The sequence below is a fragment of the Plectrocnemia conspersa genome, unplaced genomic scaffold, assembly GCF_051122295.1.
Source record: "Plectrocnemia conspersa isolate PC_06_02 unplaced genomic scaffold, ASM5112229v1 ptg000011l, whole genome shotgun sequence".
In the NCBI taxonomy this organism is placed as follows: domain Eukaryota; kingdom Metazoa; phylum Arthropoda; class Insecta; order Trichoptera; family Polycentropodidae; genus Plectrocnemia; species Plectrocnemia conspersa.
The window spans coordinates 22,020,001-22,033,993 of NW_028277175.1; the positions used below are offsets into that span (position 1 = coordinate 22,020,001).

Below are 13,993 nucleotides of genomic sequence, written 5' to 3' on the forward strand. Positions count from 1 at the left end.
GAATACCTATTTATGTGATTCCGAAAAAATTGTGGGATGAATATTACGAACTTAGCAAAGAATACAATCGCGAATATTCACTCTCATCGTCTGTGGTATTGCAGCCGTTAACCATAGATAATTATAAAGAAATATTCCACACACTGATGTATTTTGAAGAGATACATAACACTATACTGTTTAGGAATTACGACATGAAAAATGCTTTCATGATTAAATCTGGCGAATGTCTCATTTTAGAGATAGATGGTCTGTCTGAAAGAAGGCCCTGTTTGCAAACCAATGACTATGTGAATGTTAAGAATCCGTGGAATGCGGACTCGCCGCTTTTCGAAGGAAACATCCAGAAAATAAACGGCAATAATGTTTTCTTACGATTTTGCAATTCTTTTCATACACAATATAACGGTGAAGATCTCGATGTTGAGTTTTTCTTTGCGAAGACTAATTTTCGGAGGTGTCATTTTGCAATCGATTTAGCGTTTTCGACTCTTGGTTCCCGTTTATTATTTCCTAATTGTGTCGAGGAAGCTGAGGAGCCGCAAATAGAGATAGACGAATCGCAAGAAACGCCAATTGTGACAGTAAAATCCATCGTTGTCAAGAATAAGCAATCAATTGTCGAGGTAAAGAAGCAAAAAATGATTTGGTATAATGAGAACTTGAATATAATACAAAAGCGATCAGTTGTGAATGTTTTAAAAGGCATACTAAGACCTATGCCTTATGTGATATTCGGTCCTCCGGGCACTGGCAAAACTGTCACAATGGTCGAGAACATTATGCAAATTTTAAGTCTCGTGTTGAACGCTAGATTGTTGATAGCAACGCCTTCAAATAGTTCCGCTAACTTAATAACGCAGCGCTTAATAGAAAGCAGCGATTGCACTCCTGGTTGTCTCGTACGCTTAGTCTCGTTGAATCAATTAGAAAACAATAAAATTCCGGACGAATTGAAACCGTTCTGTGCAACTTTGGACATTGCCAGTGAAAATTCGGTCAAATCAAGATCACACATCGACGAGAACGGCCTACATCATTTTTGTTCGAAATCTTACATCGGACGGCACCCAATCACGATCGGAACGTGCATGTGCCTAGCATCGTTGGCCAGGTTAGGCTTCCCGGCTGGACATTTCACACACATTTTCGTAGATGAAGCTGGACAATGCACCGAGCCGGAGATTATGACGGTGCTGTCTTTCGCCAATAAGCCAACAACTCAGATAATCTTGTCTGGAGATCCTTTACAATTGGGACCAGTAGTTACATCCGAATTGGCTTCAAAATGTGGATTGGAGAAATCATATCTGGAACGATTGCTGAATTCCGTTCCGTACAAAAAAGACATCGCAGGTAACGGGATTGACAACGAAGGGTACGATCCTCGACTTATTACCAAACTGACTTTTAACTACAGATCGATTCAAAAGATCATATCTTTAAGTAGCGACTTATTCTACAACGGAAGTTTGATATCACAAGTCGACCCAGAGAGCCCAGTAAATAAGAAATACTTTGAACGTCTTAAAAGTATCATAGATTTACCAGAAAATCCTGGTATTATATTTTACGGCATCAGAGGTGAAAACTTTAGAGTGTTAGAATCACCATCTTGGTATAATCCACAAGAAGCGTCATCAATCCTGTATTTCCTGCTTAGACTGTATGCTAAGGGAATAGAACCGGATGATATTGGAATTATTACGCCGTACAAACAGCAGGTCAGAAAATTTATTTATAATTATCTTTAACATAAAGCATGCCGGAAGTGTAGATATTTTTGATTAACTTATTTTATTTATAATTATTCTTGAACTTTTCTGACATGCAGATTTAAACATACCTGTCAACAGTATCCTATCTTAGTGATAACTTATTGATCAAGCTTTAACACGGCACTAAACAATAGGCAAAACATAATATAAAAAATATATATAAGTTAATATTGTTTTTTAATAATTGTAAATAATCATTTTCAGGTGAAATTCATACATTCGTTGATAAATGATGAGGATGTACCGGTGCCAAAGATCGGATCCGTCGAAGAATTTCAAGGACAGGAACGCAAGATAATTTTACTGTCTACTGTCCGCTCGCAAAAGGATTACATCAAATCAGATTTGGAGAAACAATTAGGTTTTGTCAAACTACCGAAACGGGTGAACGTTGCCATATCGAGAGCTCAAATCCTCCTGGTCATATTTGGGAATCCGCATTTATTACTCCTTGATCCGTTATGGCGAAATATCATTTTGAGAGTCATTAAAGAATATTGTTATAAAGGCTGTGATTTACCTGATTTAGAGGAATTAGATACGTAGGCATTGTTTATAAAACATACACTTTTACATTAAACATTAATACATAGGTACATTAAAACTATAACTTTTAATCTTACAATGTATAGATTTAAAAGTTTAAGTGATTCAGATGGATCTATTGCAGGTTCTAAAGTTTCTTAAGTATTTTCTTTTTTGTGTTTTTTACATTTAAAAATAAGTTCCCCAAAGATCTTGAAATTAATTAAGAGGCCAACTTAAAACAAATCTCAAGGAGATAAATATTTGTTAATTATAAAATTTCAGTCTCACGAAATTTTAATTAAAAGGATTTACTCTGCAGTAAAAGTAAAATTAATTTTAAAAACAATGGTTTCTGAATTTCCAAATAAACAAACCAAACCGAAATTTTCAAACAAACCGAATTTCTTATTTTTTACCACATTGATAATAACATATAAATCAATAATTATCATTTTTAACAACATCGATTTGATATATATAAAATTCTACAAGAGGTGAAATAATATTTTGGGAAGTTTTTACTCAATGATGTTTGAGTGTACCTGATTTTTTTATAATTAATTTTACAATTCAGTATTGTACTATAATATGTTTTTAATTATTATTAAAACTTTTTTACTATGAAAATTGTGTATATTATTACATCTGCGAAATCCTTATAATTGTGTTTTATTAATTAAGTATTAAGCTTTAAATATAGTATATATATATATTTTGGTAAATTCAAAAATGAGATTTTATAACTGAAGGATCACTCTCTTGAAGAATTCTCAGGACTTGATAAAAATTTAAAGTACAAATTTGGTTAATTTAGACATTAGTCGAACGAAAATGTAAGTAACGCTTAAAAATATTTTTTATAATATTGAAAATTTATAGGGTAGACATTAATCATGCCATTCATTCTTCAATATTTTTAATTTGACGCTTTAGAAAAAAGATACACATTAACTATCCTATGGTCACAATAGATCTATATGGCAGTGCCGTAGTTAGAGCAGAAAATGCTATTTTACCAGATTTTAAATATATCAAAGGAGAACACAAAAAATAAAAAAGTCATCTCGGTAATTTTTGTTCGAGGAGGATAAATTGCTGCAAGAGCTATAAAAAACGGCAGCACGGAAATTTATGTTCGAGGAGGACAAGTTGCTACAAGAACTAAAAAATGCCATTTTAATTTTTTTTGTAAAGTAGGACAACATTTTTGAGAAGAGCAATCCTCCTTCTTCGTCGCCTAATTGTTTTTTCAATTTTTACTCCCCAATCTGTGCAATTTATTTTTGATATTTTAACAAAATTGTAGCATAAATCATTGCGTTGTTTGAATATCTCCATATCCAGAGATGAAATTTTTTTATACCCATTGTGTTGCATCGCTTCTAGTTTCAAACGTCATATCTGAATCTTCAGACAATTTTATTAAAAGTTCGACTAATATGTTCAGTCTTCGATGAATATCTGTGACACCTTTTATTTTTGTGCTCCAGCGTGTTTCTAAATCACGTTTTTATGTCAGTGGCAGAGCTTTTTTTAGCTCCTCCCAGCGAATACTAAAATGAGAAAATAAGTATATATGATTTTAACTGTACCGAAAACAGTGACCACCACTGGATCTTGCTTGTGTGAGTGTTTCAGCCAAATTTAAACTGGTTGTCGCAGTGTTGGGGCCGATTTATATTTAAATATAGATTTTCATTATGGCCAAAACTTGGCGGCACTCTTGTAACACTGGGGTAATGGTTTTTTGGGGGTGCGTACGTCTTGTTGACGTAGCGGTTGACCGCTGACTGACGCTCACGCTCCGTCGCTCGCCTCCCCCTCTCTCGCCCCGCTACAGTACTCCCCTCCAGGGAACTAGCCGTGAGCAGTTCACGATTAAGGCGAACCCAAGACGAAATCCTGCAGGTGGCCGGGTATTCGTAGAGTCCTGGTCGGTCTTGATGTCGTGGGGGGCGGGCTGCGTAGCGTTGCTTGCTCATTCTCAGTTTCCGGGGGTAAAAGGTTGATCTCCGGCTGCAGCGGTGTCAGTGAAGTCTCGTTCGATGGGGAAAAGTAGTGTCCCACGTAGCCTTCCTGTGTATCTTCAGGTTGGATGAATGCAGGCTTGACGCGATCTATTGACACTGCAACACTTTTATCCCTGATCTTTAGCATCAAGACCCTTTCCGTACGGGAAAGCACTTCGTAAGGTCCGTCGTAAGTTGGGCTTAACGGAGCTGCAGCTGCATCGCGTCGGACAAACACGCTCTTAGCTGATGCCAGGTTCTTAAAAACAAACGTTGGTGTGCTTCCATGCTGACGAGGATTCTTAGGGCGTAGAGCTGCCATCTTAACACGTAAGTTGTCGACGAAATCTTGCGGTTCGTTGGGCGTAGCTCGAGTGCCCGCTGATACGAACTCGCCTGGCAACGAGAGTGATTGTCCGTATACTAACTCAGCGGTTGATGCTCCTAGGTCGTCTTTCCATGCCGCCCTGATCCCAAGTAAGACAAGTGGCAGGATGTCCATCCATTCTTCTCCGTTGTGGCAGGTTATGGCTGCTTTCAGTTGCCGGTGAAAACGTTCCACCATGCCGTTCGCCGCTGGGTGGTATGCCGTGGTTCGAATGCGGGCGGCACCCGTCAGACTCGTTAGTTTCCTGAAAAGTGAACTCTCAAATTGCCGGCCTTGATCAGTGGTAATTCTTACCGGCGCGCCAAATCTCGCCACCCAACCACTGAAGAAAGTCTTGGCAACCGTCTCTGCTGTTATGTCAGCGATGGGGAATGCTTCCGGCCATCTCGTAAAGCGGTCCACGCATGTGAGCAGGTATTTGAAATCCCCAGATATTGGTAGCGGTCCCACTATGTTCACGTGGACATGCTTGAAGCGGTTCGTCGGTGCCTCGAAGGTTCCTAAGGGTGCGTGTATGTGTCTGTTTACCTTAGAACGTTGGCACGGTATGCAGCTTCTAGCCCAGTCACGATACTGTTTCCGCATGCCCGGCCAAAAGTAGCGTTCGGTTACCATCTTGACAGTTGTGTTCGTCCCAAGATGTGCTAATCCGTGTACCGAGTCGAAAACTGACCGCTGGTACTGCTCGGTGATGTACGGGCGCCTCTCGTTGCACCAAATACTTGCACCCGACACGTGCCAAGGTAATCGCTGTAACGGTATTTCGCCTGCTGCTATAAGCTTTCGTCATCCGTCGATTGAGCTGCGGCTAGGTCGTCAAAATTGATTGCCGCAGTCACAGCCTCCGTTCTTGATAATGCATCTGCGACCGTGTTTTCCTCACCGGGCACGTAATGTATATTCGTCGTAAACTGTCCTATGAAGTCTAGGTGTCGGAATTGGCGCGGCGAGCACTTGTCAGCCTTCTGATCGAGGGCGAACGTCAGCGGGCGGTGGTCGGTGAAGATTGTAAAGTTTCGCCCCTCGACCATGTGCCTAAAATAACGCACTGCTTTGTACATAGCCAATAGTTCGCGGTCGTACGTACTGTATTTCCGTTGGGCTGAAGATAATTTCCGAGAGAAGAAAGCTAACGGTTGCCAGCCCCTCATGGAAGTTTGCTGGAGGACTGCTCCCACGACTACGTCTGATGCATCGGTGAATAGCGCTAGTTTCGCCTTAGGGTCCGGATGGGAGAGTAACGTAGCCTCAGCGACGGCGCGTTTGCAATTCTCGAACGCACTTTCAGCGGTCGAGTTCCATTCGATCGGCGTCTGGTCATTTTTTTTTACTCCGGTCAGCAATTGGTTCAGTGGCTTTACGTATGTGTCGCCGATAAAAATTCACCACGCCTAAAAATTCCCGCAATTGCCTGATTGTTCGCGGTTTTGGGAATTCGCTAATGGCCGTCACTTTTTCAGTCACTGGTCGCGTGCCGGCTGCGGATACACTATGGCCAAGAAACGTTACTTCCGAAGCGGCAAACACACACTTGGACGCGTTGATCAGCACTCCGTGATCCTTCAATCGCGTAAACACTTCGCGCAAATGTCGCTGGTGTTCTTCGACGTCGCCATCGATGTCGCCTCGCAAAACGCCATCGATGAACCGCTGGAAAGTCTGGGCCGCGTTTCGAAGTCCGAATGACATCATAGGGAATTCGAAGAGCCCGAACGGCGTGATAATCGCCGTCTTCTGCACATCTTTGGCTGCCATCGGAATCTGGTGATACGCGCGCACCACCGTGCCGTCGTTATGTAGTGGACGGTATCGTGTTTAACGCGAGCGTTTGGCTGTCCGTCGGGTCGGGTTATTTCCGCGAACTCGGTGAGCAGCGTGTGGAACTGCGACCGGTCGGAAACAACATGGACCTCCTCCGCAGCGTTTCGTCCAATGGATCTCCCTTTCGTCGTCGAGCGAGCGGCTCCATCAGTGAGTGTCGCGCGTTTCAAATCTACGATGAGGTGGAAATGCGACAAAAAATCGGCCCCGACGATGGGCCTAGTAACGTCAGCCACAACGAACTTCCATACAAACGCTCTTCCTAACCCAAAGTCTAATTTGAAAGTTCGCTGGCCGTATGTCTTGATTTTGGCTCCATTGGCCGCGAAGAGCTCGTATCTTGTGGGTTCGATGACGTGGGCTGCGCGGCGAGGATAAATCGACACTTCCGAGCCTGTGTCGATCAAGAATCGTCCACCCGATCGATTGTCGCTGACGATAAGGCGGCGAGATATTTCGAGGTCGTTTTCCGCCGTTAACGACTCTCGCTGTCGTTTCCCGCCACTCTTCGGGATTTGTTCCAAGCGCACGGGGGACGGCATCGTCTCGCTGCGCTTCCGTGCGTGCGGTGGAACCAGCACAAGTCGTTTCCGTCGGCGTCTGCGCAGGCGCGTCGCTCAGCCGCCATCTTGTTTTGCGGTGCGCGCCGTCCGCCACTGCTTGCCGCATCGACGTATTTTTCGCGAGAATCCCCTCTGCGAGCAGTGCGTCGGCCAACTTCGCTGCCATCTCCAGCCTGGCGTCGTCTTTGACTGTCGCGTGCGTCACCAGGAGGTTGAGTACGCTGGCGCGTGCGCGTTCGGGCAGTTTCCGAACCCACATGTCGCTGACCAGCTCCGACGGAATCGCGCTTCCGGCGTAAGTTCGCATCTGGCGGAGCAGCTCCGACGGCTTCCTGCCCTCCATCGGCGTCTCTTGCATCTTTCGTAGCCGCTCTACGAACGAAGGTGCGAACGCGTCGAGGAGCCGCTTCTTTATCGTCGCGTACGGCAACTCGAAATCCGGCGCGAGTATCAAATCCGCGACCGCAGCGAGTGCCTTTCCGCGCAGTCCGCCAACTAGCACGTCGAATTTTTCGCTCTCGGTAAGCGCTTTCCTAGACCGGAAAACAGCTTCCATCTGCGCGAACTATAATTCACAATTGTCTATGTTAAATGGCGGAAAACCGCCGCTCGCTTCGAACTCCATTCTCGCGTCGCGTCGGGGTCACCAGTTTGGGGGTGCGTACGTCTTGTTGACGTAGCGGTTGACCGCTGACTGACGCTCACGCTCCGTCGCTCGCCTCCCCCTCTCTCGCCCCTCTCGCCCCGCTACAGTTTTTTCTCTATTGGTAATCTTGGGCATTCGGACGCGCGCCCACCCCGTAGCATGTAAACAACTTCATATCACAATAAATTACTACTGCGGCGGCTCAATCTGTGTCTAATTATCACTCATCACCCATCCCGTCACCAAAATAGTTTACAAATAATGACTAGTAGTTCCTAGCAAAATCAAATATATTTTTTGAGTATGGATTATTACCAATTTCGTTTTGGCGCCCTTCGCTATGCCTCTGTATATTGGTTTTAATTTATTTTTTATCTATTGTACGTAGCGAGCCATATAAGACTTTCCAAACAGTTTGATATTTTTTTGATAGGAAATAAAAAGTGTGCCTCGATAGATGTAATATTTCTTTAAAAAAGTATCGCCAAACATTTGTCTATATTACCCCTCAAAGTAGTTTTTATAATTTTTTACGTTTTGTTAGATTAACATTGAAATATTTTTTTTATCAAAATTTATCATTTACTTACGTTAATCTTTTTATTTATTTGTTTAGAATTTAGAGAATATAATTTCCTTGTAATAATTTTTCATTACAGGTTGCAATATATATATTCACTTTGGCAACATTGCATCTGTCATCATGAGTGCTAACAACTCGCTGGCGGGTACTCCAAGTTCAAGAGCTAGGAGTCGCAGTCGCAGCAGAAGCAGGCTCGAAACAGAAGTAAGACTTGAAATATAACCATAAGTGAGAAATTAAACATTTAATCGATTCACATCTGACAAGTTAACATGATTAATTTATTATTAACCTTGCTTTCATACTTACATTGTTATCTTTGTTATTTAGCAAGAATTGGACGCTCACAACTCGCCAGTCGTCAACGACCAAGTTCTCACTCACATAAAATTCGAGCACAAAATCGAACAATCGTTAAAGAGTTCCCAGAAGGAAACGCATCATAAACGTATGCAATCTTTGCGTAAAGAATTGGACTTCATCAATACGACAGCATGGCAATTCGAGAGTGGACCATTTTAATATGAATAAGTTTTATTCGATTATATTTATTTAAATACAAATATATTATTTATTAAAAACGTATGATGTAGTCGGTTATACTGAATGAAAAATAAATACACAGATTTGATCATTAAAATTTGTTTTTATTATAATACTATTTGTATGTATAAAATAAGGATCAAAAAATGTTTATATTATTTATTTCAAAACTCTTGAGCCCCCCAACGTATCTAAAATGAAAAAAATACAAATTTGTTAATATTAAATTTATAATTCTAAGGTTAAATTTAACTATAATAACTCACATCTTGAGTCCTCGCTTTATGCTTCTTTTCGACGAGCGACGTTAGTGCTTCGGAACGTACTGAGAGAGAGTTTATTTTTTCGATTAGCTGCTGATACGGAGACATCGGTTGAGTTCCCATCACGACGTGTCCTAACTTAGAATCGATTTTAGCATCCAAACGAGCGTTACGAATCAAGTTTACGATCCACCTTTCGGCATCTTCAGGATCCATATTCAACTTCTCGGCGAGCATTCTGTAATATATAAAAAAAAATAGTTGAAAATCTATGAATTATTCGTCGTTAAGTGTTCTTTCAACTTTAGTAATAACTCACCCTATACTGATGCACTGATGAATTCTGCAGAAAGTTTCGAAAATCATAAGACGAGCGTTTTCAACGAATTCGTCGATACAAGCAATCAGGAAGAAGTCGCTCAGTAGCACCGTCTGACATTCGTGTAATTTTTGTCTGGCACCGTCAAAATCAAAGTTTACGTACAGATGTTCGATGAACTCGGTTATAGGATCTCTGTAAATTGGACATATATTAAATAAGACACGACACGTCGGTCTCCAATGATTATTTTGTGATTTGTTAGCTTTCAAACCATACTATTCTACAAAAATCAAACGTTAAATTCACGCAAACAATTAAATTAACCTGTACGTGTATGATTCTTGTTGTATGACCTTCACCAGCTCTTTGAGTGCGTTCCTTCTCGATCGGTTGATAATCACGGCCGTGGCCAAATATCTGAGGATGTGCGGGCACATTGTTTGAATAGCATTCAAATAGCTGTAATTATCGATAAAAATATTTATAAGTTTTTGTGACATTATGCAAAAGCTATATATGTATATATAATATATACAAGTCTTACAGAGGTTTGTGAAGAAAAACATCAATGATTAGATCGCGTCCTTTGATATGGTTGAAGTAAACAAACAGACTCCAGTGAACCAACCATGTCCTCTGTTGGAGAACTTGCATGTTATTGGCGAATTGATTTCCGTCGATGAAATCGCGCAGTTTATTCAAGTCCTCCAAAGCTCCGTCCCAATTCTGAACAAGGATTTCCGATGCAAGTTTTCCCCATAATACTGGCAAATAATTCTGTAAAAAGATTTAAAAAAAAAAGTAAAAAATTGATGGACAAAAAAAATGCTCTTATGACCGAAGATGTTTAAAAAAATAATTGTAAAAAATGGCAGACATTTTTTTTTCACCAGTCATTCCGACATGTATTCGAGATTGATCATCAATAAATATGAAACGGGGAAAGAAACCATGTTTAAAACGATCACGTACAATAACGAAAGCGGCACTGATGAATATGGCGATACAAACTGTTTGCATACTCCGTGGGGTATCGGGGAAGTGTTGGCGACGAAGGAACAGAGTGCTGGGAATCAATTAATAATAGAAAAATATGTCGGAGAAGAAGTAGAATCGAACATAGCGTTTTTAAGCAATATAACCACGTTAAACTTGCCGTTCAGCCCTTGGCGCGAATCTAAGCCGGAGCGAAAAAATTGTAGCATCGAAGTTGTCGCGGATGAAGGTATTCCCGATATCATTATGTAATTTATATTTTGTCATATTCGATTAAAATGTTTAAGGTGACGCAAGTCGAGTGGATATAATCGCACAAAAGTTAGTTGATCAAAAGCTGACGAATTCGGTGTTTGTAAAAAACGAAGAAAGAGACAGTACAGAAAGTACAGATAGCAATGTCCTGGATGACTATCTGAAAAGGATAAAGAGCGACAATTTGCAAATAAAACGCAACATTAGAATTTTAAAAAAGTTGACGTCGATTACCGAATGCATCGAGTTTGTCAAGCTGGCGCAAAGCGGCCAGGCGACCAACGAAAACAACGTATTTCTGATTCGTTGCGAATTATGCAAGAAGAAATTCACGGCGATACACTCCATGTTGATTCATCAGAAACATCATAAAACTGCAAACGGTCAACACGAGTGCACTCACTGTGCGGTGATTTTTGCAAGCTTCGACCAAGCCATGAAGCATTGGCTTGAAGATTGTTGGTGGATTATGAAAATGAAACAATTCATGGCCACGTTTGATAAATTGTGCAAATTTAACACCAAGACAGCAGTGAACGTACACAGGTATTGTTTTTAACGATTTAACGTGAATATCGTAAGTTAATTAATTAATAAATAATTTCAGACATAAAATGTGGAACGTTTCGCCGATAACACCCGATGATATATTCACCATAAAAATGGAAGACTGTAATCAAAGTTTGTACGAAAATGCCAAGACATTGATGAACTTGAAAGAAGACGGTTATGGAATCGGTCTCCAAGATTACTATGAAATTGAGCATGAACAAATTGTGCATACATTGTGTCACGTATGTGGAGGGGTATTTGCAATTTTTCAAAACTTTTTAATAAATGCTACTAGAAAATTGTCTTTTTAAAAATCAGTCTAAATATTAATATATTATATTATCAGCTATTTTCAAAGAAAATGTTAATCTAATTTGTATGTTGGACAGATCGTCGCGGATAAAAAAACTCAAGATCATTGCAAAGAGCATCTTCGGGAGTAAAATATTTACCTTATCGACTGGCGGCATCACCAACTGGCAGAAATACAGATAACTGGCAGATTCACAATAGTTACCGCATTCGTAGCGGTACTTGGCCAGTTGGTACATACTGTCGATCATCTCAATTTTAAACTAAAACAGTAATTCGTTAAATTAACTTATTTAACATTTTATTAGCATCATTTTACTGATTAATAGTTAATCGCATACATCAAACTCCTTATTAGTTGTCAAATAGTTGATGAGCATTTTCGAGTCTCTCATCGTCTCCATAGTTTTCATGACGTCATCGTGCTGCATCAGCTTCAAAACTGGCTCGACGGCGTCTTGCAACTCTTGGAGTTGCGAAAGAACCACACTGCGGCGATTCTTGATATCCTACAATAATCAATAAATAAATATTTCAAACCGTGTTTTCCATTTATTACAAACGTAACGTACCTCTGGCACTTCTTCGTCAGGATACAACATTTTTCTTATGTCAATGACATAATCGATCATATTAGTTTTACTCAATATGTCCAACTTCGCTTGTAGCAAATCATTAGAATCATAAATCTACAAATAAAAACAAATAGTCAAAAGATAACCTATACAATTAAAACATTAAAATATTAGTACGTGTAAGGGAAAATCGATTAAGCACTAGAACACGATAAATAATAACGTTCGGTGATGATGTAGAACATATTTGTGAACCGCCCAATCGCGTATGACGTTAGCGAAATATGGAAGGCAATTTGAAGATATAGGCACCTCTTTGGCAGCGAGAAACTCCAGCAACGGAAAGACCATGTGCCGGTCGAGATATTGGCCGGTCTTGAACGTCAGATCGAACTTGGAGACGCTCATGATGGCGGCTGACAGCCGTAGCCACGCTGCACGAGGGACTTCTCACCGCCGTAAAGGGATGTTCTAATAGTAACCGAATTGAAAACGGTGCCACGCTATTGTTACCTTATCAAATAAAACATTTTATCGACTATAATACAATAATTTAAATCTTTTGGAAAAATAAGTACGCGCCCCTCTTAATTTTAAATTGATATATTTCACAAATTTATAATACGTCCATTAGGTGAAAATATTTTTTACATTATTGACAAACAATTCCATGGCAGAAAAATATAAATTAAGGCAATTCATTGCTTAAAAAAATTTTAAAACAAACGAATTGAATTATATAAAATATAGTTACTGAAAAATATTCTTAATTACTGGCAAGTCTTTCAAGCAGATACAACAAGTGTTATACATAAATATCCACTCAATCATACGGAGTAATCCAATTCGATTTTTCTATGTTGGCAGCACTTTAAATCAGACACCTGTCAATAATCACGCATGCTCAAAGTGTCAAATGTTAGTTTGCAACAGCACATTCACGAAATGGATCTCTTAGCGTTAAAATTGCTCAATTTTATATAGAAATAATAATTCTAAGCGCATTGCGTATCAACATTTACAGCAAGTACAAAAAAGAACGCGAACAAACCCAAAACGTTGGAGTATCAAAAAATCAACATTCGCCAAGTTATAGCCAAGACATATAGCCAAGATACCACCCGAAATGTACGAAAAAGTCGTCAAAAGGATTGGCTGCAGCAAATGCTTTAAAGGTGGCCATTTAATTAATATTATTTTTTCTAATTAACTAAAAACATCATATATTTGATTATTAAAAAATCCAAAGAAATAAATAAGACATAAAAGAACAAAACGCCACTAAGGAAATGCGCTGAAATTAACACTAAATTTATTTTAATAAAAATACCAGCTTTTTAAAGAAAAAAATAATTTACAGTTCATTAAAGATTTTTTTATTTTGATGATGCAAACTAAATCAATCACATAATAGAAATAATTGTTTTTAATGTTTCTTTTTTAAGAAGAGCTAAATTATTAGTATTAGAAGATGCTAAGAAGGGCTAAATTATTAAAACGAGCTTATCCCACTGTAGCTTTCAAATACGTCTAATAAGCTTTAACTTGCTAAACGATCGCTCACAACTTGCATTCGTTCCTGCAGCAGTAAAAAGAATTTGCAGTGAAACGAGAAGATTTATAAATACATCATCTGCATATTATACAATAAAACTCTAAAGATCCAAATGAGTTTTCGGATTACCGAGTATTAAGACTGTAAAATGCTCCTTACTACTCGTAATAAGTATTAACTTTATTACGAGTAGTAAGGAGCATCTTACAGTCTTTGATTTTTGGGAAAAAATCCTTTCCATCGACGTCCGTGTCATAGAAATTCCCAAAATTTGTACAATTTTGCCGTAGTTCATTTTCATTTG

The 13,993-nt window shown here is 39.5% G+C and overlaps 4 protein-coding genes across 5 annotated transcripts in view; 2 read left to right on the top strand and 2 right to left on the bottom strand.

The window, feature by feature from the left end:
• Nucleotides 1–2,933, top strand: part of armi (probable RNA helicase armitage) — an 8,359-nt gene extending 5,426 nt beyond the window's left edge. The window contains exons 5-6 of the mRNA XM_088196572.1: nucleotides 1–1,724; nucleotides 1,983–2,933. The exon at nucleotides 1–1,724 is cut by the window's left edge and continues 586 nt beyond it. Of these exons, the coding sequence (XP_088052698.1) occupies nucleotides 1–1,724; nucleotides 1,983–2,324 (2,066 nt within the window). The 3' untranslated portion in view covers nucleotides 2,325–2,933. The remainder of the gene's footprint in view (nucleotides 1,725–1,982) is intronic.
• Nucleotides 2,934–4,184: 1,251 nt separating this feature from the next.
• On the bottom strand, nucleotides 4,185–4,880 carry LOC148229947 (uncharacterized). The gene has a single exon (XM_088196954.1). The coding sequence runs from the start codon at nucleotides 4,878–4,880 to the stop codon at nucleotides 4,185–4,187; it is 696 nt and encodes a 231-aa protein (XP_088053080.1).
• A 3,512-nt stretch (nucleotides 4,881–8,392) lies between these two features.
• On the top strand, nucleotides 8,393–8,956 carry LOC148229948 (uncharacterized). The gene is made up of 2 exons (XM_088196576.1): nucleotides 8,393–8,520; nucleotides 8,647–8,956. The coding sequence occupies exons 1-2, from the start codon at nucleotides 8,437–8,439 to the stop codon at nucleotides 8,836–8,838; spliced, it is 276 nt and encodes a 91-aa protein (XP_088052702.1). The 5' UTR covers nucleotides 8,393–8,436; the 3' UTR covers nucleotides 8,839–8,956.
• Nucleotides 8,943–12,607, bottom strand: eIF3e (eukaryotic translation initiation factor 3 subunit e). Of its 2 annotated transcripts, none has more exons than XM_088196575.1 (9): nucleotides 12,447–12,607; nucleotides 12,132–12,248; nucleotides 11,901–12,068; nucleotides 11,700–11,822; nucleotides 9,989–10,221; nucleotides 9,775–9,903; nucleotides 9,442–9,636; nucleotides 9,126–9,360; nucleotides 8,943–9,050 (listed from the first exon to the last, which is right to left on the bottom strand). In XM_088196575.1, exons 1-9 carry the CDS (start codon nucleotides 12,540–12,542, stop codon nucleotides 9,024–9,026), a joined length of 1,323 nt encoding a protein of 440 aa, XP_088052701.1. In that variant the 5' UTR covers nucleotides 12,543–12,607; the 3' UTR covers nucleotides 8,943–9,023. The 2 variants fall into 2 exon arrangements, with proteins under 2 accessions (XP_088052701.1, XP_088052700.1); XM_088196574.1 differs by having other exon boundaries at nucleotides 9,769–9,903.
• Nucleotides 12,608–13,993: the final 1,386 nt, after the last annotated feature.